Source organism: Dipodomys spectabilis, unplaced genomic scaffold (assembly GCF_019054845.1).
Source record: "Dipodomys spectabilis isolate Male_0828 unplaced genomic scaffold, ASM1905484v1 ptg000342l, whole genome shotgun sequence".
Lineage (NCBI taxonomy): Eukaryota > Metazoa > Chordata > Mammalia > Rodentia > Heteromyidae > Dipodomys > Dipodomys spectabilis.
In genome coordinates this window covers 757,467-782,074 of record NW_024871019.1, presented here as the reverse complement: position 1 = coordinate 782,074, position 24,608 = coordinate 757,467, and the positions used below count along the sequence as shown (strand labels likewise).

General features: G+C 49.0%; 2 protein-coding genes across 2 annotated transcripts in view; one reads left to right on the top strand and one right to left on the bottom strand.

Moving 5' to 3' along the window:
• The window catches only part of Zbtb38 (zinc finger and BTB domain containing 38), a 59,226-nt gene that overhangs the window by 16,927 nt on the left and 17,691 nt on the right, over positions 1-24,608 (top strand). The window contains exons 4-6 of the mRNA XM_042665748.1: positions 7,207-7,269; positions 7,913-8,262; positions 22,527-22,628. The gene's annotated coding sequence lies outside the window, so the exon portion shown is untranslated. The remainder of the gene's footprint in view (positions 1-7,206; positions 7,270-7,912; positions 8,263-22,526; positions 22,629-24,608) is intronic.
• Positions 20,875-21,822, bottom strand: LOC122095282 (proline-rich protein 2-like). Its single transcript, XM_042665749.1, has one exon. It carries the CDS (start codon positions 21,820-21,822, stop codon positions 20,875-20,877), a length of 948 nt encoding a protein of 315 aa, XP_042521683.1.

Genomic DNA, 24,608 nt, shown 5'->3' with positions numbered 1-24,608 from the left:
GGAGGGAAATTAACCCTGTTCCCTGCCTTGCCATCCATCCAGTCAGTGGAGGGTTTCTTGTAACAGCCGGGCTCTCTCTGGGCCTCACACTACAGCTGAACGCTGCTGGGAGGGAGCTGAGATGGCTGCCTTCCTTTGGAAGCATTTCCCTCCGGCAAACGCCTTGTTGCCAGACGCAGTTTTGAAATAAAATGTGTCACAGGCTGCCGGGGTTTGCATGGAGTTCTGGCGTGTGAACCAGTGGCACAGGGGACTGACGGTGCTCACGACCTCAGCCTCCACCCTCGGGGGCTCCAGCACCCCACATCCAAGGCAGGGCCTTCTGTCCAGAGGCAGCAAGAGGCCCACATGCCAAGGCCCATGCACCGCTGCCCTCAACCCCTTCTGGGGATTTTTGTCCGGGAGGAGTGTGGTGAGAGATTGGGGGGGAGGGGGGCAGTTGCTGGCCGCCAGGGCTGCGTGCTCGAAATCTAGAAAGATGACAGCCTGCATTGTGGACTGTGTGTGTCGGTGTTAGTGAATCTCTCCTGGTTTTTGCACCTCGGGTTTCAAAACCGCGCTGGACAATGGGAAAAATGGAAACATGCAACTTAATTTAGGCTGTTCATGCGGACTCATGAGCTGTTTGTGACCCAAATAGAATAAAGGTGACACTTGATTTGAATGATTTACCCTCGCAGTCAAGCACGGTTCTCTGATATGTCTCAGACGACATGCGGTTGGTTCCAGGTGATTTTTTAGCCAGTATTTAGTATTTCGCTTGAACTTCTTTTTTAGCTGAGCTGCGTTTTTCTCGCTTTTCACTAGCACACATATATTAATTGTGCAAAGAAGTTTCATTGTGATTTCCATGCATGCATGTAATGTACTTTGATCCGAGTACCCCCAGGGGCTACTTGGTTTCCATGGGCGCCCAAGGTCATTCTTAGTACCATGCTTCAAAAGCACTGAGAAGGGCGAGCAGAAACTATGTGGTTGCTAAGGCGGACGCTGTAGTGTTCAGAATGGCATGACACCTATTGGAAGATACTCCCACAATCCTTTAGGACATCCTGAGGGTAGTTGCGATCCTCTGGGCCAGGATGGGTTGAGATACAGTCCAGCACCCTGTTCTTTGTTGAAAAGTATCTGGTTTGTGTCTGCTTCCTCCTTCCAGGTCCCTCCTGGAGGGCAGGCCTCCACTTAGTCCCCAGGGCTTTCTGCCTGACTCTTGACACCAGGTGTGCCCTGTTTTCCAGATGTTAATGGAAGAAAGAGATGTCTGAGAGGTTCCTAGAGTTTCAACTCCTCAGGCATCCCTTCTCCCACCTCCTCCTCCGGCTGCTGGGAGAGCACTGGGTGATAGAATCCTGTCATATTTCAGGGCAGGGTGGAGCCGGTTGATTAGAAAGTCCCCTTGGAGAGCCATCTGGCCAGCATATAAAATTGTCAATGAGGCACAAATGCCAGGAAGCAGGAGAGTTGGGGTTCCGCATTTACTTGGTCTGCCCAACCTAGAAAGAAGCCTGGGCTGGATTTCTTTTCTTTTTAATTGTTATTATAAAGATGGTGTACAGAGGGGTTAGTTGCATAAGTCAGGTAGAGTACATTTCTTTTTGGACAGCATCATCCCTTTCTTTGCTCAATCCAAGTTTGGGCTGGATTTCTTAAGAGTCAACAAACTTCCAGAGCTGCAAGGTACCCTAGATAAGAGCAAAATGAACACATTAAAAATTATTTAAACACTAAACTTGGTTGAGGAAACTCTTCTTACTCAAAAGTTAAGTTTGTTTTTTTTTAAGTCCGTTTAAAAACTATGTTGGATGGGGTTGGAGGTGTGGTTCATGTCATAGAGTGCTAACCAATGAACGAAAGCAAACCTCAGATACCAAGTTCCAGTCTTGGTTTTGGAGAGAGAAAAAAAAGAAGCATGTTGGTATTTTTTTTTTTTTTTTGGGTCCGGTCGTGGGGCCTGAACTCTGGGCCTGGGCGCTGTCCCTCAGCTCTTCAGCTCAAGGGTAGCACTCTACCACTTGGGCCACACGGCTTTTTTTCTTTTTGTTTATGTGGTGCTGAGGAATCGAACCCAGGGCCTCAGGCATGCAAGGCAAATGCTCTACCACTGAGCCACCTTTCAGCCCCAAGAAGCATGTTGGGGATAGGAACTCTTAATATCCACTTGGGTAATATGTTCAGGAAAAAACAGAGTTGAAACAGGTCAGTCTTTCCAGTTACCCTGATTCTTTATTGATAATTTAGATTAAAATAGTCAGGTGAGCTGTAGCATATTTGTTCATATATGCTTTGGATATATTGGATATAAAGGGAAACCTACTACTGTCTTTTTTTTTTCCCCCCAGGCCTGTCCTGGGGCTTAAAGTCAGAGCCTGGATGCTGTCCCTTAACTTTTCAGCTCAAAGCTAGTGCTCTGCCATTTGAACCACAGCTCCCCTTCTGGCTTTTTGGTGATTAATTGGAGATAAGAGTCTCATGAGCTCTTCTGCCCAAACTGGGCTTTGAACCAGGATCCTCAGACGTCATCCTCCTGAATAGCTAGGATTAAAGGCATGAGCAACCAATACCCAGCTTTGTTTATGGATTTTGTAAATTTTAATGTATTGAGTAATAGACTTGCTTTCTAAGGGTATAATGTTGGGCAAATGGCCACATCTGTAATATGATTCTGCCTCCTTTGCTTATTGAACTCAGAGCCTTGCGTAGGTAGGTAAGTAGCCTGCTGCTGAGCCTCCTGCATGATACAGGAACACTGGAGTTGGCTAGGTGAAAGCTGGCTGGTATGGAAGTGTCAGCTTTTCCACTTACAGCCAAGGCCCCAAGGAACTTGTGTCCTCTTCAGGTTGGTAGAAGACACAACTTCGCAGTGAGTCAGGCTTGAATCTGCCAGTCATTGTGTACATCAGTTCCTCACCTCGAACAGTTGAATACCTTGTAGACTGCTGTGTTCAAACGGAAGAATACAGTATAGCTCAAGGATTGAGTGTGTACTAGGTTCTCCATAAACGACAACCCTTACACTGTCAGCAATACAAAAGACAGAAGACCTCTCCTAGATCTCTAAACAAGAGGACTAGCCTTTGTCAAAACACTCAGCTAACCTATCATCCAATGTCATTTCAGTCATTGATAAGCTCAATCAACGTACTGTTACATGATCATGTAATAAACAATTCTAAGTTTTCAAATCTTTAAGAATTTAAGCAAGAGCTGGCACCAGTGGCTCACACCTGTCATCCTAGCCACTCAGTAGGCTGTGATCTGAGGATCGCGGTTCAAAGCCAGCCCAGGCAGGAAAGTCCATGACACTCTTATCTTGAATTCACCCAGAAAACGTGAAGTGGAGCTGTGGCTTAAAGTGGTAGAGCACTAGCCTTGAGCAAAAAACCTCAGGGACAGCACCTGAGTTCAAGACCCATGACCAAAAACAATAGCAAAGAGAATTTAAACAAGGGCTGGGACCACAGTGTTAGTGTGCCTGCCTAGCAAACACAGAAGTGATATACTTGAACATCAGCCTGATGATAAGTTCACCTATGAATGCTGACTACACTAGGTATAAAGAGAAGCCAGCTGGAATTTCTATTACAGTGAATGGCATAGAAAAAGTGAAAGGTGAGAAGGGATCCAAATGTGTCCACACCTAGGATTCCTCTGGGATTTGGTGCTCTGGCTGGGTGTTTTGTTTTGTTTTGCTTTGCTTTTTTAAACGTCGAGAGTCAAGCTTTGTTCATACTTGAATACTTTTGCATAAGTCATGCAATTTAACCCTAACCCACAGGACTGGAAATAAAATTAGCTCAGCCTGCAAAACAGAGACCGCAAGCAAGTAAGAACGTGACTCAAGGTGCAAACTCGCCCCTTTTCTAGCCAGCTCTGTCTCCCAGCTGGCTTTTGCCAGTTTCTTTCTTTCTTTTTTTTTTGAGGACCTCATGCTTGATTGTCAGAGTGTCAAAAAAATGAGCTACACTTCTCATTATGGGAAGAGCTTTGTCTTGTAAATCACTGTCTATGTATTATAAGATAAAGGAGGGGTCTGCAATTTTTTAATGCACTTATTAAATGTGTATCTTTGCCACTTGTAATCAGGACATAGCTAAGAAATTCAGGCATGAACATGGGGTTTAGTTTTGTTTTTGTGTGGTACAGAACAGGATTTACTAGTCGAGAATATCTGTCTAAACAAGCTCACCTCAGAATACTTACAGCGAGAGTTCACAGTTGTTCAATCCAAGCAGGCTTGGTAAATGTGCGTGGTGCATCTACTCATTACACAATGAGCAAATTTTTTATTTTATTTATTTGTTCGTTTATTTGCCAGTCCTGGGGTTTGAACTCGGGGCCTGGGCGCTGTCTCTGAGCCACAGAACCACTTGCAGCTTTTTCTGCATATGTTTCATGAGTGCTAGGCGAGCACTGTACCACTGAGCCACATTCCCAGCCCAAACAGTATATTTTGGAACACCACCGAAGATACCAATCTGTGGCTTTTTGGTTCATTTTGGTGAAGAGTGGACAGCAAACACCACAGGATAGGAGGTTTCAGCCCATCTGTCCTGGCCATCTGGTTTACAAGGACCAGGCCACATCTACCGCCTTTGGCTGAGGCTGATGCTGCTCCTTACCTCCAGGGAGCTGCGCGACATAGCTCTATGTGGTCACAGTTGATTCCATATTGTGTATTTTTAGGCTCAGTAATAATAATCTGCAAACGTTTAGCATAAACATTTAGCCTTCCCATGTCATTCACGGGAGTATCCTGACATACACCGAGGGTCACATGGCTGGGCGTTTGCTTCCCCCTCCCCCACTGGAAGGGCCCTGAGCCACGTATTAAATTGGTGCCCTGTCACTCAACGAGGAAGTCGTCTCTCTAACCCTCCTGTCTTGTGCTGAAGGAAGAACAGGCCTAAGGACGCGCTCTTTTAACTCCCCGTCGCTGCCAACGATAAGCCAGAGCTTACAGAGAAAAGACTTGGGGGTGGGGAAGATGGCTCCACTGGTGGGGTTGGAACAGGAACCACTGTTCGTATCAGAGCCATGGAGCAGAGCCACCGTTATTTCACGAGTACTTGAGAGGGCTTGCTGAGGGTGAGGTGGGAGGTACTCACAGGCAGCCCAGCTCAGAGGGTCGCGCATGTGGACGCCAGCCCACACGGCTGGGCACTTTCCACACATCAGCTAAAAACTGCTTCTGTTCTAGGAAAAGAGAGAGATTTTAGACTAGAGAAGGATTCAATTGTGAAACCCAGTACCTAAGTTAAGATATTCAAATGTAGTTTTTGTTATTTCCAAAAATATTTCTGCGGGGGGGGGGGTGTGGTGGAGCGCTAAAATGCTTTTCTAACCTGATTGCTTTTAGCCAGTTCTTACAGAATACAGAGGTACTGGAAAACTAGCAACCCTAGAAAATAGTAGTTTATTTTTACATGTGTTAAAATGAATTAATATTAGCATATTTGTTGATGTAATAGGCAATTAAAGACTTTAGGAGCGAGAAGAAGGAAAAAAAAATATGTCAGATATAAAACCAGTCTCTCAGCATTTTATAAAAAATGTTGGCTTATATCCAGCACTGGAAGGCGGTAGTAGGTATGGTTTCTTTGTAGCTAAAGAAATAAACAGAAAAAGAAAAAGGAAAACCTGCCCTATTTTCATCAAATGAAGTATTTCTCACGTTATACATTAGATTCTAGGAAAAGCTTTGTTGTTGTTGTTTGTTTTTTTGTAACCTGCTGGCAGGATCTAAAAAAATGTTTCTAGCAAGCCACACTGTTTTTCTCTTTGGGGGCATGATGACACTGGTTTTGTAGCAAAACATTATCTGCTTATTAAGCATTTCTTTAAAATCCTGAATAAGCGGCTCTTTCAACAGTTTTTGTTCTACATGTTAAACATTTCATTGCAATTTGAGCATCAATTGTGTGTGCATTTTGTGTGCGTGCCTGTGTGTATGTGTGTATGCGCGTGCGTACGCATGCGTGCATGTGCATTTTGATAGGAAGGAATGAAAGAGGATATGTGTAAGAATTCTGGGTTTCTTTAAAAAAAAAATGAATTCCTCACAATTATGGATGGGGGTCTCCACGCAAGTGATTCCAGTTTATTGCATACAGCAAACCAGAAGTCGTCAGTCTTGAGCAGCAGGGGTAGGGAGGTGGTGTCGGAAAAGACAGGGAATTTGGTGTTTGAGTAGATGAGATTTAATTTTCAGGAAACATTTCACTCCTAAGATGGATAGCAATGCAGTGTCGGCCGTGACCTCCTCATGTCAATGTCATCGTGCAAGCGTGGCTAAAATAAGCCTCAAAATAAAACAAAGAAACCTCGCCTCTCAGCCTAACACGACATCTTCACCTACAGTAGGTACCATCCAGAGCCTTTAAGAAATGGTTTGCGCCTTTAAATTTTAGCTTTCAGGAGGGGAGGAGGGGGTGAAGGAAAAAAAAACCATTCTGCATTTTTCTATGTTCTGAACACGTACGGCATGCTGCTGTAAGTCTTCCTGTTATCTAGGTCAGGAGGGATACTAAAGATAGCAGTGCATCATTCTCCGTGGTCACAAAACATCCAGAGAAACTCACTATCCATTTATTTTCCTGCACTGATTTTATTCTGCTTCTAATTCTAAGAAGACTCATTCACATCTTAGTACGGTTCTGTCTGAGACGGTATCTGCTGTTCTGAAGTGCAGATACATTTAGCAGGATACATTTACGCTGCTTGTGGGTAAAGGTTATAGAACGGGTACAGATGGCTGATCATTGTTCTGCAAGTCTGCCGGCACCATTTAGGATTTAGAAAAATCATCTGCAAATGCCATAGCCAACACCAGAATCATTCTTTACTTTGCAATAACCTCAGAATTATTATTTTTTGCTTGTTTTGTTGTTGTTTTTACTAGCAATTCTATGACATGAACAGTCTATAAAATGTACCAGGAACAGATACGTACTGTATTGAAAGCTTTCTTCCTGGAGAAGACAGGACAGTATTTACCCGCAGCTCATTTTCTTCTTCCTTAGCAAAAGGATGGCTTGAATCTCAGAGGCAGATGCGCACGCTCACTGTACAGCAGCTCTACTAAAGTGTCTGCAATGCCTTCTACTGCCTGGTTGCAGAATTTGGAGTTGGCTAACCAGGGTTTAGTGCTTGAGCTCATCTTGCATCACCAATTGATGACAGTTTTCTTTGTTCCCTCCTACCCGGTAGAACCAAGACTCTGAGGCGGCTATGCAATGTCACTTACAACATTAATCAGATACCGCATTTAAGGTGAGCTGTCCCCTGCCTCCTCCTCCTCCCCGGTGCCCGGGGCTGCATGCAGCTCGGGTCTCACTCCTGCGAGCTGAAGATGGCAGGCAGGATTAGCGGTGCTTGCGCTGTGTGCATGCTGTGTGTAGAATTCATTACACGTTGCCTAGTATTTCACATGTGAGTATGTAAATGCTCTGGGTTCCATATCATCTGTTAGCGAGGACTCGCTTTCGCCTCATTACAGCCCTCAATATTTCGACATCACCTTTCATTTGCGATTCATTTGCCTCTGCCTGGTAGCTTTTCATCACATGCAGAAAATACAGTTTTACCTTTATGTGTGTGTGTCTGTGTGTTTGTGTGTGTCTGTGCCTGTGTGTCTGTTAACAAAGCCAGATCAACCCCATAAAACCCTAAAGCCAGCACCACCACCAAAACTATGCTACCAGATGGTGTCTCCTCTTTCTTCTTGCAATTGCTGTCTTTTTAATAATGTATGTTGTATTGTTAATTAATGTGAATATCAAATTAAACACTTGAAACTTACATGTTTATTATGCAGGTAGGAGGCAAGGTGGAGTCTATTTTTAACTCCGTCGTTGTCGTGGTGGTGGTGGTGGTGTGCACACAACTTGAGTTCTCCTCCGATTTGTATTTTCAGTGCTGGTGCTGGTGGTTTGATTTTCAGCAAGTGTGCCGGTGGCCTCCGGAGTGGTCAGCTCGGGGCTCTGAGGAGGAGCCAGAGGGAGGCTAGCACATCATCCCTGCACGCAGCCTCGGAGACACGGTGGAGGAGAAACTTCCCTTTCCAATCCTGTTTTCCTGTTGATAAATTCACTTCTCACGACCCCAGTACATTCCAGCTGTTCTGCGTCTGATTTTTGGTGCGTGTGACAGTTGCATGTGAAACTTGTGAGCAGGAAGACGGAAAAGGCTGTTGGTCTCCATCGCCTTACATAAAAATGGCCGAGGGTCTTGTCTTGCTAGCTGTGCATTGAGTGATACGAACAGGTAGGTTGAAATTTGCATGTTTTATAGATTTTTTTTTAATGAGCCCTGCGGTCAAAGCATTACATGTATTAAAATATGACTTTCAAAATAAAAACTAAGATAGTTGTAATCTTTGGGGGAGGGGGAAGGTATTATACACGATAGGTCTCCTGTTCAGATACTATATAAACATAGGGCTTTTATAAACTTAAAAAAATACATGCTGTAAAGGTGAGACGATTCCTTTTTTAAGTTACGTGATAGGTGTGGCGCCACCAGACAAAAGAGTATTTTTTGAAAAGTCCAGTGATTCAGCTCCATTCTAGCTTGAAACTAAAAACAAATGGGTTTTCTGGAGATAATTTCTGAAAGTGCAAATAAGCTTCGTAAAAAAACATAAAAAATATTTAAAATTTAAAAAGCGGTCTTTAAGCGGGTTAGGTGGAAGGATGAAAACAAAAATTTATATTCTTCCAAAATGAATTTCTGACAGTAGATAGGAAAAATACACTATTTGGATAGTTGTCATTGCGGGTGGGGTGAGGACTTAGAAGTTTGAAAGGGGGCAAATATTAAATTTGAATGACCCTCAGAAGAAATAAGAGTTTCACCAAATGAAATTGAGTCCCAGACCATTCTATTGTCTTCTGTAAGTGCTAAATTCTGTCATTTTTTTCCAAAACAATTCCATAAGCTCTTTGAGCTGAACTTCCATATATATATACACATATATATATGCATATATATGTGTATATATATATATACATGTGTATATATATATATATATGTTTTAGTTTCAAATTAACATTGGGCCAGGACTTGTTTCCTTGGTAACCATACTGTACTTAAAAATGCAACAAGAGATATGCAAAAAGAATTTTTTTCTTAAAAAAGGAAACGAATATTTAATGAAAATTTTACAGTTCTCTTTCTCTCACATAGAACCTGCAGTGGTAGTAAACGTTTTAAAAAGGCCGTTTGTAACCTTCCAGATCAAGTCATGTTTCTCAATACATAGAGGAAGCTTAACCAGTAACAGCTTTTTGTACCTCACCTCCTTGGTACTCAGTGCTTTCAGAATTAAGGTTTTCTTTGTAATATGCTCCAGAACGCAGGTCAAGGTTTGTGCTCAGGAGTGTCATTCCATTATCATGAGTTCACCGGCGCCTCTAAAACAAAAGGCATTTCAGAAATCCCGAGAATCAGAAAGTGCTGATGTTTCTAATTTCTTCCACTGGTAACCTCCATGCTCCCGGTAGAGAAGGGCCCAGGCCCAAGTCTTCCATCCCAATGACAAGAACACATTGAGCTTTTATGGGAGCATCTTTGTCGGTGTGTTAGGGAGAAGCTTTTCTGTCAAACCTAAGGCCTCCCCAAGGTTTGCTGCCACACGAAGAATGTTGAGTCTCCTGACCTCTGGGCCAGTAGTTGCTTTATTCCAGCAGTCTGTCAAGATTCTGCAGTCCTTTCTATACAACCAGACCTCTGATGGGTTTAAAGAGTGAGTTTTGTTGTTATTGTGGTGTTGTTGTTTTGAGACCAACCAAAGTATGTTGCTTGAAATCCCGTCTGTGGCTTAATTTGTCTCAGAGTGGTTTGGTGCTCTCGGCTAGCTATCAAATGTTCTTTCTGCAACACTTTTTTTTTTTTAAGCTGCTTGGAAGCCATTTTCCTTCCTGCCTTTGATTTAAAATGCCTAAGTACATTCTGAATACGGTATCTACCAGACCTGGATAAACTGAAGGGAAATGTCAGAAGGCTGATTCAGGGTTGCCTTTTATTTTAGGACCAGTAGTGTTAGCAGTTCCAGTAAGGTCGGGCTAATGGCCACTTGCTTTTGAGCCACTCAAACCTGGGCATTTGTGATTAAAACACTATTGCTTTTCAGAAAGATTGTAACTACAATGTTTTCTACTTTGATAGGCCAGTACAATTGAGTTGTTTGAACCCATTTTGAATCTTAATAACAAGATCAGATGATACTGTACAGTTTTTTTTTTTAACCATAAAACTAGTGCCTTGTAGACTCAACATTTAGAGACTGCCGATCCTTTTGTTTATAACCCAAGCATGGTTACGTCATCTTGCAGATTTTCATACCCAATGATTTTTTTTTTTTAAATGGCAGCCTCCATTTCTGTTGCTCTTGGTTGTACCGGAAAGAAATTTTAAATAACAATTTTCTGGAGCCAGGAAGACCACTGGGGATGTCTATTGTGCCACTGTCGCTTTAATATCTAGACCAGTGAATGGAAGAATAATTCGTTATTTATTACTTGGTTATGTTTCGCCTAATCCTTTGCCTCCTTATGCCACAGTACGAAGCACAAAGCTTTTCCAAACTCACCCATCTATGATTATTACTGGATTTCCTAGATGAGCTGAAAATGTCTCCTGCTGATTTGAAGATGGTACTTAGCCTCTCTCCACGGTTAAAAGACTGCTTGGTCCATTTACACTTTTGGCTAAGGTGTTTGCCCAGGGCAGGCCAGAGCAGGTGTGACAGGAAGAGTGTGCAAACTGCTTTGTTCTCACTAAAACGAAAGGGGAAAATGTGTGGCTTTCTGCTTGAATGATTTATAGTATAAAATTCTCAGCTCACCTACCCCCACCCGTTGAAAAATAGAAAATGTTTCTCCAGGCTTCAACTCAATGGGAATACAAGATTCCATGCCTCACTCTTTACCGTGGCTCTGTCTCTCCTTAGATAGGCCTGTAGCCCGAGCACAACTTGGGACTTCTGCTTGACATGTGAAAAAAGTCTAGAACCTTTTTGCTTTATTACTAAGTCATTCAGAGCCCTTAAGTTCTTGGAGTCACGTGGCCTATGTTTAATAGCACCCTTTCCACAGAACATGCTGTCCTTAACAGTTTGCCTTTCTTTCTGTTTGTGATCTTAGGATTTGAACTCAGGGCCTCAACTCTTGCTAGGCACACACACTACCTACCACTTGAGCTACTCTGCCAGCCCTTCTTTACATTTTTGAGATAGGTCTTAGCTTTTTGCCTAGCTTGTGCCTGGACTATGATTCTCTTACTTTACTCTTCCTAACGTAGCTGGGATGATGGGCTTGAACCATATCCCCAGCTATTGGTTCAGAAAGAGGGTCCCATGAACTTTTTATCCAGATTGCACCCCAAGTAGCTAGAATTTCAGGTATGAGCCACCACACCTGGCTATAGCTTTCTTGATAATTAAACACCCCACGTATTTACTGTGTACCTGCTATGTACCAGAAGCAGGAAAATACAGGAATGAACAAGACCAGAATCTGCTTCTTACAGGTGGGGGACCAGGCAAAAATAAACATGCAAGCAAATAAAAAGACAAAGGCCAAGGCAGAAACTAACGTAAAAATATGTCCTGTGAGAGCAGTGCATTGTGGGAGGACAGCATGGAGGATGGCGGGTTAGAAGGCCTCCCGTGCTTCCAGAGTGGGGATCACGTGTAGCGGGGAGGCCCACCAGCTGAGGCATGCTCAGCCCAGCCGCGAGCCTGGCTTGCTGGTGGCGTGTAGCCAGAGACGTCTGAGATTCATGGCTGAGCCTTCCGAAGGCGGCTCCTAGGGTGACCCCAGCCCCGAGGTAGCACCTGTGGGGACCCAACCTCCCCCCCAAAAAAAACCGCCTCAGGAAATGAGGGCCATTCAGTTCCCCAGGGTGACGAAATCCTGGCCCAGACTCAGCGCCAACCCAAGAAAGGCCTTTTGGCACAAAGAAAATTCTGGAAAGCTTGATTTGTTTTTCCTGAGGATTCCAGGGTATGGCAGAACACTGAGGCATCCCTTGATATTTTGTTTCCACAGGTGAGAGGGCAGAAGGCGGCTTTGTCCTGACCCCCTCCCCCACTGCGGCCTTGCACAGCTTTCGCCAAAATGTTTTTGGCTCTGCAGATATCTACCGGTTGATGTTTTGTTTTTGTGTTTTGCTGGCATGGGTTCGAATTCAGGACCTGCTCACACTTGCTAAGCAGATGCTGTACTGCCTGAGCCACTCCACCACCAGCTAGCTCTCTTTTCAACAGAGGCTTTGATTTATGTCCAGGATGGCCTTGACTGAGATTGTCCCTCTCCCGCTTCCTTTGTCACCGGACAATGGGCACAGCTGACACAGCCGTGGGTCAAGGGGAGTCTCACAGCTTTTTTAAAATTTTTATTTAGATGACAGCCTCCGCCCCAGCCTTGAATAGTGATCCTCAGCCTCCATCTCTCAGCTAGCTAGGTTTACAGCTGTGAACCACTGTGTTCCTAGCCTGTGGGTGGTCTCTGAAAGACCCCACGGCTTATAGGGTGTTTTTTCTCCATTACAGGAAATGTTGCTTAAAAGATTCTTAAGGGCCAGTAGGACCCTTTATACCATTCAGGGAAGGCTGCAGATGAAGGCCGGGAAGAGGCCAGGGGCTTGCCACACGCGTTAGGCCATAAGGTTCACCAGAGCCTCTGACCATTCCAGGAGCACTTCGTTAAACGGATCTGTATTTTCGCAGAGTTTGCTTTGCTACATCGAGGTGTCTTGGCTGGCTCATCATAGTTTATTTGTTTTAGGGAAACATTCCAGCCTTTTCTAGACTATGGCCCAGGCGTTAGGAAGCAGTGGTGAGCCACAGAAATGCAGGAGAGCTTTTGCTACACGCCTAGCAACATACTGATGCCGAGGGCTGAAACAATCCGAATGAGAACGCAACATAGAGCGTCTGGTCTAATTCTAACAGAGAATGCGAAGGTTGCAGAAGTACGCTTCCAGGCTCCGCTCAGACCAGTTGGAGTGACCCAGGGTTACCTGTGGGTCGTCAACGTGTCATTTAAATCCTGTACTTGCAGATTATAACACCCCACCCCATTGGGAGCTTTTCTTAGGTGGTAATGGGTAGTATGGCATGGGCAGAAGGAGTTGTGTTGTATAATAAATGAGACATCATCACAAGAAAGGAGGGATTTGAACAAAGTTCTCCCTTAGTACAGGGTTGGTGAGTTCAGGAGACTGGGGTTTCTCTAAGACTGCCCTCTGTCTCTCTGTCTGTCTGTCTCTGTCTCTCTCCCTCCCTCTCTCTCTCCCCCCCTCCCCCTCCCAGGCTGTATTCCCACTTCTCTTAATAGACATTGCTATCACTTTCAATACATTCAGCATCATGCTTTGACTCTTTTCTTGCATAAGTGCAAGACTTAAGGACTCCCAAAAGGAAAAAGGGGAAAGAAAAACCTAACTGGGGGCAGAGACTTAAGCAATCCAGCCCACTTCCTGGAGCCTTTGCTGAGCAACTACTATGTGACAGACACCTCTATCAGCCTGGCAGAACCGAGCCTAACAGGGTTGCTGTGGGACACAGGCTAGAGCACAAGATGGACAGGCACAATTGTGTGTGGTCCCTGGTGCAGAAAGAAATGCATGGCATGTGTTCTCTTAGTGGCCTTTGTTCACTTAGTTGGCCTTGTCTGGGGGCAGCTGAGCTGATGGCAAAGCCGGTTCTCCACTTGGACTTTTTGTCTTGTTCTCCCACCTTCCCAGGATGTCTTGGCACCTAATAAGCAGCCGTATGTCTGACCACCCTTCTCCAAGCTGGTCCTCCGCCACTGCCAGGTGACCTCAGTAACGGCTGTCACTTCCACATTCATGAGCAGATGCTAAGTTGAGAAGCTTTTGAATGCAAAATTGTGCATTTGTGCTTCTGCCCTTTCACCTTTCCAGGGCAGCAGGACCATGGGGGTGGGGTGCGGGCGAGGGCGTCTCCTGGCTGGCTAGGCAGCAGGTGAATCAGAGGCCCGTTGGCAAATCACTTGTCTGTGTGAGGGAGTCCCAGGCCATGCCGCCTAGCCTCTCACTGACCAGGAAATTGCTCTTTTGATCTCACAATGGGTTTTGCACCTTTTCCTTGAATGGCTTCCGCAACTGTGACTGCCCCTGTGTTCGAGACCAGCCCTTAGATCTCTGAGATCCACACTCACTACATTCGGCTTCCGACGACCATGACAGTTTGTCTTCTGGTGCTGTTCTGTTTTCAGAAATGCCAGTGTCCATATTCTCTCTGTGTTCGTGAAAGGCAGTGGTGGTTCTCATTATGTGCTTTCCATAATACAGTAACTCTCTTCCTCACCCGTGGATCACTGCAGCCAAAGGGCTATTTTGAAATTTCCTTTCCTTTTGCATGCTAAAATCTCCCACTCCATCTGAAGCCTTGCTCTAATTAAGGCCTCACAGTCCGGTCCCCAGGGGTGAGTGTGACGCAGAGCGCCTGGCCCGGGGGCCTGACAAGCCGGTGCCATTGGAAAACAAAAGCCACCAGCTGAGAACGTGGTTCAGTCCCAGAAGGGCAGTGCCCCCCCCCCCCCTTCCACCTCCTCCCCGCCTTGAAAAAGCTTGCTTCTCCAACTGGGGAAAGGAAAAGAAAGGAACTGCGCCATGGAAAGTCTCTATGAAGGGTGCAGGCTACTGGGGAGACCACGTGGAGGAGTGGGGCCACTGTCTGGGAAGCAGACTGGGGAGTCCCAGCAAGGCCAAGCGGGAGGGAAGATGGGGGGCGGGGGAAGATAAGGCAAGACAGAACAAAAGGAGGCAGCCAGGGCCAAGGAAGGGAGCGGCTACCGTGTTGCACTCTTGAGGTGTGGGGTGTGGGGTGCCAGGGGGAGAGTGGATAGAGGTTGCCACCAGAAGAAAAAAAAAAAAAGGCTTCAGAGAGAGTTTCTCAGCGCCGGAACTGGTGGCGGTGGTGTCTGAGGCCTTCACAAACGGCTTCACTGCTTTCTCGTCACACATCGGCTTCTGTGCAGAGATCATCGCCCAGAGCCACGGCTGCTTGGCTACCTCCCGGTGGGGCCCAGGATGAAGCCAGCAGCCCTTCCACCTGTACGGTGGCCCAGGGCTTCTGTCCTCTGCAAAGCCCAGGTCTACCCATCTACCCACCCGAGCTGCTCAAGCTGCGGATGACCGAAATACTTCTGCCCGTGGCAGCCATACTGCTCTGGCTTTTGGAGGCACCAAAGCCTCCTTTCCTCCGTTTTTCGGACCTTCCTTCCTCCTTCCCTCTCTCCCGCCCTCCCCAGTGAGTACCCTCTGCCATCTGAGCTCTCTGAACATCCCCAGAGGCTCTTCCAGTGGTCCATATTTCTTGGTCCGCAGGAGGCCAGCTCCTGCTGCCGCCTGGCGCCTGGTGCCCTACTTCTTGCCCCTTGTCCTTAATGAGAATCCCAACCACATTTGTTGCCCTTCTTTTCTCACTGAGGGGACTGTGACCAGAGCACTAAGAGCGCTTAGTTCAGTGGTTTCTTCTGCTACACCAGAGGGCTGGAGACCTTTCTCCCTAAAAGTGGGTGGTGGGAAAAGACAGTTTTCCAACAACTTGAGCTTAACAAACGAATTGGCTTTTGTTAGGTCCGCCTGGGAAAAATGGCTCCTTCCCTTTGTTTTCTCACCAGGCGAAACCTCAGTAGATCCGCAGCTCCCCCGCTTTGTTCTCTCTGGGAACACTCTCCTGGTGGCCCTCCCTAGAAGAAGCTGCCCAGCACCTGTAACTACCAGGTGCCTGCTGTCTGACTGCACCTGGAGCATGGGGAGGTCCCCAGGCTCTGAGGCCACTTCCTCATCCGCTGAGGTCATCCCCCTTTCTCCCTCTTCCCTATGTAATCCCTCTCCACTGTTAGTTCAAACTGCTACCCCCTGCGCTAGAATGTGGCCTGGCAGTTTGGTTCTCCCAATAAACTTGGCAACGCTTCCAGCTTTCACTTGAGATTTTTTTCATGACTCAGGCAGTACCCGACTGTAAAAGACAAAATAGGTGCTCTGTTATGTGGAGCCGAATAGCAGCTGTTTTTGACTTTCGTTATTTTGAAGGTGATATTATGCAGAGGGGTGACAGTTACATAAGTCAGGTAATGAATACATTTGCGTTTGGACAGTGTCACCCCTTCCCTCTCTGTCTCCCAGTTTTTCCTTCCCAACCCTACCCACAAGTTGTATAGTTCATTTTCAACATGGTGTCTAGTGCATATGTTTGTGGGTTTTTTTTAAGTGAATTTCTTAGTTAATTCATTTGTTTGTACTGATATTGGGGCTTGAACTCAAGGCCTGAGCACTCCAGGCTGGCACTCTGCCACTTGCATCACAGCTCCATTTTCAGCCTTTTCTTGGTTCATTAGAGATAAGTCCCACAGTCTGCCCAGGCCGGCTTGGAAGCGCGGTCCTCAGATCTCAACCTCCTGAGTAGCTAGGATTGCAGATGTGAGCTGCTGGCAGCTGGCAACAGCTGGGTTTTGTAAGGCAGCTTGGGAGGATTCGTGGAGAAGGACCAGGGTACTTTTCTTACAAAGCTCAGCTCAGGGACTTCCTTATGCCACAAAACGTGGCCACTATGGGGCCTGTTTATCTTCTGATTCCTCAGAAGCTCACATAAACACCTTGATTGCAGTTTAGCTCTCTGGACCTTTTGGCTTGGTCTGTTAAGGTCCAGTATAGGAGCCTCCCATACATTTTATTTGACAGTGAGTGGAAGCAAATCTGAGAATATGTGTAGGGATTTACATAGAAAGAAAGCTGATGTACACATATGTATTGATGAAATTTAAAAAAATAATACTAGATAGGACTATGGCTGTGTCTCTATAACCTCATGTATGGATACAAATGTGAATTTCATATAATTTTTATAGCTTGACATCTTCATTTTCCCCCCAATTCATTTAAAAATGTAAAAATAATCCTTATTTGTGAACCGTACCAAGACAGATCAAGGACTGGATATGAAGTTGAAGACTCATTTTCTTTCTTCCTTTTACTATTTTTGGAGGTACCAGGGTTTGAACTCAAGAACCCTGTGCTTACTGAGCTTGCATGTTTAACAGTTGAGATGATAGTTTGTAAGCATATTGTGTATCTTCCTATCGACAGCATAAGCATTTTATATCAAAAGGAAACAAAACCTAGAAGTATAGCTCAAGTGGTAGAGCACCCAGCCTAGCAAACATGAGCCCTAAGTTCAAATTCGGTACTGAAAAAAAAAAAGTCTTGAAGAAACATTGCTTATAAATTGGTCCTGGCTAGAGGCTTCATCAGACTCCCCGCCCCCCGCCCCCCTCCTCCGCTTTCCTTCACATTTCATAGATCTCATAAAAGTCCTGACTTGAGGCCTCATTGGAATATTCTTCAGGCCCAGCAGGCAGCATTCAGCATGGAGCTGGGTAGAGCCCGGTCCTCCCCCTTCCCCCTCACCCCACCTTGGGCTCTCTTCTATTGTGGGGCAGCACTTATCCTGGGCCCTAGTTCACACCCCTTGGGAGGGGCAAGTTCTAGACAAAGCCTCTTCAGAAGCTGTGATCCCCCCCCAAACAGAGCACCCCACACAGAGCCTCCCAGGAATATGTGGTGCAAAATGAGAGAAAAAGATGGAGAATGGCTGCCTTCAACACTTGGAGGTGAAAGAGATAAGTAGCCAGAGGAGGGGCTGCTGAGAGAGAGAATTTGGTGTGTGTAAATGGTAACCCAGCAGAGCCTGCAAGGGTAGGCATCAGAATGAACTAGATTTCAAACAGGTGGCCGGGAAATATAGCAAGCAAATGGGTCTAAAAGAGATGTACCACATCGTCTTTTTATATGATGCTCTGATGACCTTAAAGCCCCATAGAGAGAGAAAAGGGCCAGTCAGTGTGAAACTGGCCAACAGACTGAACCAGAAATTCCGAGCTGACCATAGCAGCACAGCAGAAATCATGTGAGAATTAACTAGAACGAGGTGGAAAACAAGAGCAGCTTGCTAGACCAGGCCCCTGGCAGAGGTCAGGAGTTGCACTGAGAAGATGAACCGGTAGTAATTTCAGAGAGTAGAAACTTAAAAAGCCTTGCAATCGCTGTTTCATTTTTTTTCTTTGCAAATATATTAAAATGAAAATTGTTATAGAAAAAAAGCGTTATTTTTTAAAAGAATCCGTTACAACAAGGTGAATACTTCTGGAAATTTCCAGTGAGTTCCTCATACTCAGAAGCATGATTAAGAGAGAGAATCTGTGACTAGTTATAAGGAAGAATGGAAAATTTTGAAGCACCGTCTGATTATGTAAGTTTTAGGCAATGATGTGTGGAAGTATTGCTGTGATATTTTAGTTATTAATAACAATTTGGGGAAATGTACTCCATTCTGGAGAAACAGTTGGCTCTGGTGGGAGAGAAATACCAGTGTCTGTGGTACATGTAAGGGTTGCGGAAAGACCACCATGTCGTCCAGGTGCCTGGCGGCGCTAGATGTAGGTGTGCAGAGTGCAGCACACAGCGTGTCGTGGCTCGACTAATGGTGGAGAGAGATTATATAGGGAAGGGGGAGAAGGAGGCGGGAACCAGAGGATCAGGAAGTGACCTCAGGGGATGAGGTTCCCCTTGCTGACTCACAGGTGATTGACAGGGTTTGGGGGCAGGATGCTTTCTGGTAAGGCTGCATGCTGTCCTTCAGGAAGAAGAGGGAGGGAGGGAGGGCTGTTCTCCACACGGATGGCAGGAGCCATTCACTTGCTAAGCCTCTTAGGAAAACCAGAGCGGATTTCACCAGCAACAAGCTGTTGACCCTGGCCCTGCCGATCAAGGTACCACAGGAACAGGTTAGGCAGGCACGGAAGTCACCTTGGAGTCAGACCTGGACTGAAATCTCCATATGGCACCCACCAGATGACTCTAGCAGGTTACCCATGGAAATTTTCTGGAGTATAAATCTCGTTGCACGGAGGGAGAGGTGGAGGCGGGGGAGTTGTGATGTGATCCCCTTTGCTTGAATGGTAGGAAGTTGAATTCTGAATGCAAGGGCTGGGGTTGGTAGCTCAATAGTGGAGTCGTGCACATCACCTAAAAATTAACAGTAAGAAGAAGGACTGGGGAATGTAGCTCAGTGGTAGAGCACTTGGCTACCATGAGTGTGGCTCTGGGTTTAATCCGCAGTACCACACACGCACGTGTGCACACACACACAAGCTAACTCTGAATATTTTCAGCGCTAGCAACACCCACAACAGCTTGCAAGGAAAGAACACTCAGAGTGTGCTAGGTACCATGGTAAATCTTGCCTCTTGCCACATGTCTTTATCTCATGGAATTCTCATAAAGCTCTAGGAAGCTAATATTTAAAGGCGCCCCATTCTGTGAACAGGAAAGCTGAGGTGGGGGAGGTGAAATGGGGCCGTGTAAACCAGGAAGCTGGTCTTTGGACACAGACAGGCTGGATCCCAGGGTGGACTCTATATGCCTACCCCCACCATCCTGCGCACAGAGCCAAGAGACATCCTGGCATGAGTCTTTGTCAGTTGTGGTGCTTGAACTCTGGGCCTGGGCGCTGTCCCTCAGCTCTTCAGCTCAAGGCGAGCGCTCTACCACTTGAGCCACAGTGTCATTTCCAGCCTTTTCTGCTTATGTGGCGTTGAGGAATCGAACCCAGGGCCTCACGCATGTGAGGCAAGCACTCTACCACTGAGCCACCTTCCCAGCCCCCAGCCTGAGTCTAGATTCCTGTACCCGTTTCCTGGAGGCGCTTGGCTGCTTTTCAGCCTTTCCCAAGCCCTCAGTGGAGGGCCGTAGAAGCAGAGCACAGACCAGGAGTGGCTTCTGGTTGGCTCAGGTTGGCAGGAGCTCTGACTGGCAGTTGTTTTCTAAGCGGGAAGGTGAGTCCCTCCCTAACGAATGCGGTTTCGGGGAGTGGGTCTTTGAACACGGAGAGAATGAGGGGTGCACAGCGCCAGAAGGCAGGGGCTGCCCGTCACCCCCAAAACAGTGCCTTCACCTTCCTTCCCGCCCCTCTGGATCCTGTGTCTTCGTGGTGGTGGTGGTGGTGGTGGTGTTTCTGTATGGTTTGAAGTCCCCGCCCTGGCTTTGCTACTCCAAGTCACCAAGGGGTCACCTTCTTAAACCTGGCCCCGCTGCGCGCAGAAATGGGTTCTGAAGACAAGTGTAGAACGAGGTCCGTGTTATCAGGACGCGGGGACGCGGCTCGCTTTAAAAAGGAAAGCATGCAGACAGACGCCAGCAGCCCTGGCCCAGACGAGACAGACTGACCCACCGATCGACCGCCGACAGACCGACCTGCCGCTGGGTAAACACGTGGCTGTGCGGCCCTGGGCAGACAGGGCCCGGGCGGGCGGGCAGCGGGCCCTGGGCAGACAGGGCCCGGGCGGGCGGGCAGCGGGCCCTGGGCAGACAGGGCCCGGGCGGGCGGGCAGCGGGCCCCGGCGGGCATGGCCCGGGCGGGCGGGCAGCGGGCCCTGGGCAGACAGGGCCCGGGCGGGCGGGCCAGGGGACGCCGGCGGGCATGGCCCGGGCGGACAGGGCCCCGGCGGGCAGGGGACCCGGGCAGACAGGGCCGGCCGTGTGCTTTGCTTTTTCTTCTTGAAATGCTCATCTATTGACCTTTTTTTGGTGCTGGCTCCGGGACTCGAACCCGGGGCCCCGAGGCGCTGGCCCGGCGCCCCCTTCCAGCTTGCCGGGTGGTTCCTCGGAGGTAGGAGTCGCTCGGCCTCTCCTGCCGGGGCTGGCTTCGAACCGCGGTCCTCGGGAGAGGCGGAGGGGGGGCGGAGGGCCCGGTGCCGCGCGTACCCGGGGCGGCGGCGGGTCGGGGCGGCCGTCGGGAGCCTTCATGGACGGCGGGTGCCGCCCGTGCGCGGCGGTCGGTGTGGGTCACAGCCGTTGGCCCGGGGTGCGAGCCGGCCGCAGCCCCCGGGGCCTCGGGGCCCAGGCCGCCGCGCCCCAGCTTCCCGGGGCCGCCGGGCCCACGGGAGGCCCCGGCCGGGCCGTCCGGGCCGCGGAGGGCGCCGCGCGCTCGCCGCGTCGCCCCCGGCCGGGCTGCGCCTGGGCCCCGCGCCGGGTGGGCCGGGCCGGGCCCCGCCGCCGCCGCCGCCGCCGGCCTCCATTTTCTGGGCGGCGCTGCGCAGCTTGGCGCGTCGGCCGGACTCGCCGGGTCCGGAAGCGCCATGGACCCCCGGGCGGAGCGCGCCGGCCGCGGAGGAGCCGAGCCCCGTAAGTGCCCTCGGCCGGGGGGCGCGGGGGGCGCGGGCCCGGGGTCCCGGCCCTCGGCCCGGCGCCGCGGAGCGCGGCGGGGCCCCCGCGGCCGGCGGCTGGCCGGGTCGCCCCGCAGGTGCCGGACCGCCGCCCCCCCGCCGCCTGGTCCGCAGCCCGGGGGCGCGGCGGGGGCCCGGGTGGGGTGGGGGGCGAGGGCCGGGGCGCGGGGGGCTGCGGACCGGGGCCCCGCACCGCGCACCCCGCGTCTCGGCGTTGCGGCCCCCACTCCAGCCCCGGGCGCGGGGGGCTGCGGACCGGGGCTCCGCACCGCGCACCCCTCGTCCCCGGGTCGCGACCCCCCCCCGACTCCAGCGCGGGGCGGGGGCTCAGGTCCGGGGGGCTCCGCACCGCGCACCCCTCGTCCCCGGGTCGCGACCCCCCACCCGGCCCCCACCCCACCCGACCTGGCGGGCGATGGGTTTCCTGGTGCAACTGCAAGCCTGGTCCGGTGGGGGTCGGACCAGGCCCGGCCCGGCCCGCAGGGCCCCCGGGACCCCTGCCTGCAGCGCTGGGGTCCGGCTGCCCGGCCCGCCCCGTCGCCCGGCCCCACTCTGCAGAGGGGCTCATAGGCCCCGAGGTTCCGCCGTGGGGAGCGCCCCTCGCCCCCTGCGCCCGGGCCTAAGTGCCCATCCCGTCTGGGGGTGCACACGTTGAAGCCCTCTCCCGGGTTGTGAGGCTCAGCTGCCCCCTCGGGTTCTCACGGCCCAAGAGGACAGGGGAGCGGTCGTGGCGTCAGGAAACCTGGTAGCGAAAGACTCCTGGTAGTGTTCCTCCAAGAGCTGGGCCCCTTCGTGGTGGAGTCCATCCGTGGGTTACCGCAGGCTGCTTTTGTTTAAAGGTCGAGAATATACAGTACGAGGGAAAAGGACAGGAAAAAAAAGAGAAAAAGCACGCGTCGCACACAGGACGAGGATTGTTTAGTGAAACTTTTGCCTTTCCGTTTAGATAACACAATTAAAAACAAATCAACTTTAGGAGCTGAGACTTGCTGGTTGCCTGCCCAGGCTTTTCACTCAGTTGAATCCAGGTTTGAGGGGCAGTGGTGTGACCTTGGAGGGGTTTGAGGGGCAGTGGTGGGACCTCGCGCAGGTCACACTGTGATCTCTCAGAGCCGCTGGGGCTGGGGCCAGGCGTGGAGGTGGCCCTGGTGTGCAGGAGGCAGGCCTCGACTTACCGCAGGCCCTCCATATATGCTGATGACAGTACTATGGCCAGAACACGAAATCCAGCAGCTAGTCATCTGAGATCCGTGCACCTTTTTCATTTTCTAGATGGTGTTGTGGAGATGATGGAGGAGTCAGAACTGAGGATTTCCAAGTGATTTCTTTCAAAGCACGGAATCGAACTCTTAAGGCGGGTCTGGCCTAACTGAGGTAACTAAATTCCTGTCTCTAATTTTTAGTCTACATGAAATAAACTATTGCTTGGGGGTCTTGGGGGACTGCCCCCCCCCCAAAAAAGCATGGGAATTATAATAGTGATCCACTAAGTTTGGGGGTTCCAAAGGCTCTCAAGAGAGCCGTATAAGTATCACCCACGTCCCCCTCAGGATCTGGTGTCTCATGCCAGCTGTGGGAGCTTTAGACCTAACCTCGTCATACACCTCTGGCGTCTCTTACCTGGATACATAACTCTTAGCTGGATACGTAACTTCAGGCTTGGGATTGAAGCGAGGCTGGGATGTGGGTGCAGTTGCTGGGTCAGGCAGCCAACCCCTGCCAGCTGTGGGGTAAGCGCAGTGCAAGTCACTGAGCATGCGCTCCACACAAAGTCCCAGTAACTACCGCTGTTGTGTCTAGCATGGCCGCCCCTGGTGCTCTCTGGCAGCATGTGAAAGGGCTTGTAATGTACTACTACTCGGCACCAGTGAGCGATAGATGAGGAAGACTGAAATGCGAAAATGGAGACAGGTCCCAAGGTGCTTGCATCTCAACCCGTATTTATGGAACGATTTCTGTATACCTAGCCACCAAGCTCAACTCCAACGAGACAGGGTCCAGTGGACCAGGCCTCCAGCTCCTCCCCTGCGCCTGTCCCTGCTTCTCCGGCAGTCCTGCCGATAGCCACGGTCTCAGAAACAGAGTAGGGTCGCGGTCATTTCAGGGCTTTTTTCTCTCCTCCAGTTCATTTCTTCTCACATCTGCTCCCACCCATCTGTTATATGTAGGCTTTTGACTTAACAACAATAGTAGTGTCTTCTCTGAATTCCTTTGTTTTCCACTCAGCAATTGTTTATTGAGCTTGGCATTGAAGCTGATTATTGTGTTTTAACAATTGTATTGGTCATATTCAGTCTCTTAGTAAGGGATTATTTATTCAACTGTTAGCAATTTTTCTGTTGTTCAAATGTTAAAAATATCAGCTCCGAAGATGTTGGAGTCTGATTCTGGGAGCTTCCAGGTAGATGTATAGGAAAGCCATTTTCAAAATATTAAATATTTATAATTCTCTTATATTTTTTTCATTAATATTGCCTCTGGAGGCCTTGGTATTTGTATACTTAAACCACAAGCAGAGGAGAAAAAAAAGCAATTAAGACCCAAGGGCTTTCTTTGATGCAGAAATATTCTCCTCTTTTAGCTTTGTAGAACACAGTAAAGCAATTGAAGAAATACTTTTGTTTGGCTTATAAAATAGAAAGTTGGAGATTGTTCTGTCAATTGCACTAAGCAGTTGATACCAGATTTTAAGATCTGAGCGCTTCTGGTAATAACTTACGTCCTAAATAAGGGCACATAGCTAACAGTGACTGAGCACCTACTAGAAGCATGGCACTATGCTAAGCAGACTGGAGAACAGTAAAAAGCTGGCTCCTTCCTCTCAGATATGCGGTTGAAAATAGAAAATGTGCAGAAATATCCACTCAGTGAATGCAAAAAGAAGGCATTGTGGTCATTGAAAATAGGAGGAATAAAGGGAGGTGAACAGTGTGGAGAGTGTATAGGGAAGGGTGGAGTCCACCTGAGTTAGAATGGGGCCCTCCTAGGATCACACCGGAGAGCGCTCAGAACTGAACAGGACTGCTCTTAAATGCCTAGGAAATCAGACTGTGTTCCCCAGTGGGTGTCATCAAAGGCATTGGGACAGGGAAGCGGCATGGCTGTGATTTAAGAGCCCATTCCTGTGCCGGGCTTGGGGAGCTCGGGAGGAGAGGCAGGGAGGCCCGGTGGAAGCCCCCTGCAGTCCTCTGAGGAAAAGAAGGGACAGGCGGGCCACACGTGGCTGAGCGCATTCAGGATGGTGGACGGCGTGCAGCCATGTTTGTACAGATCTGGCTCTCGCCGCTGCAGCGGCCTGCCGGCTGTCTCCACATCCAGGCCGCCTCCCTGGCCGCACGGTGAGGTACAGGATAA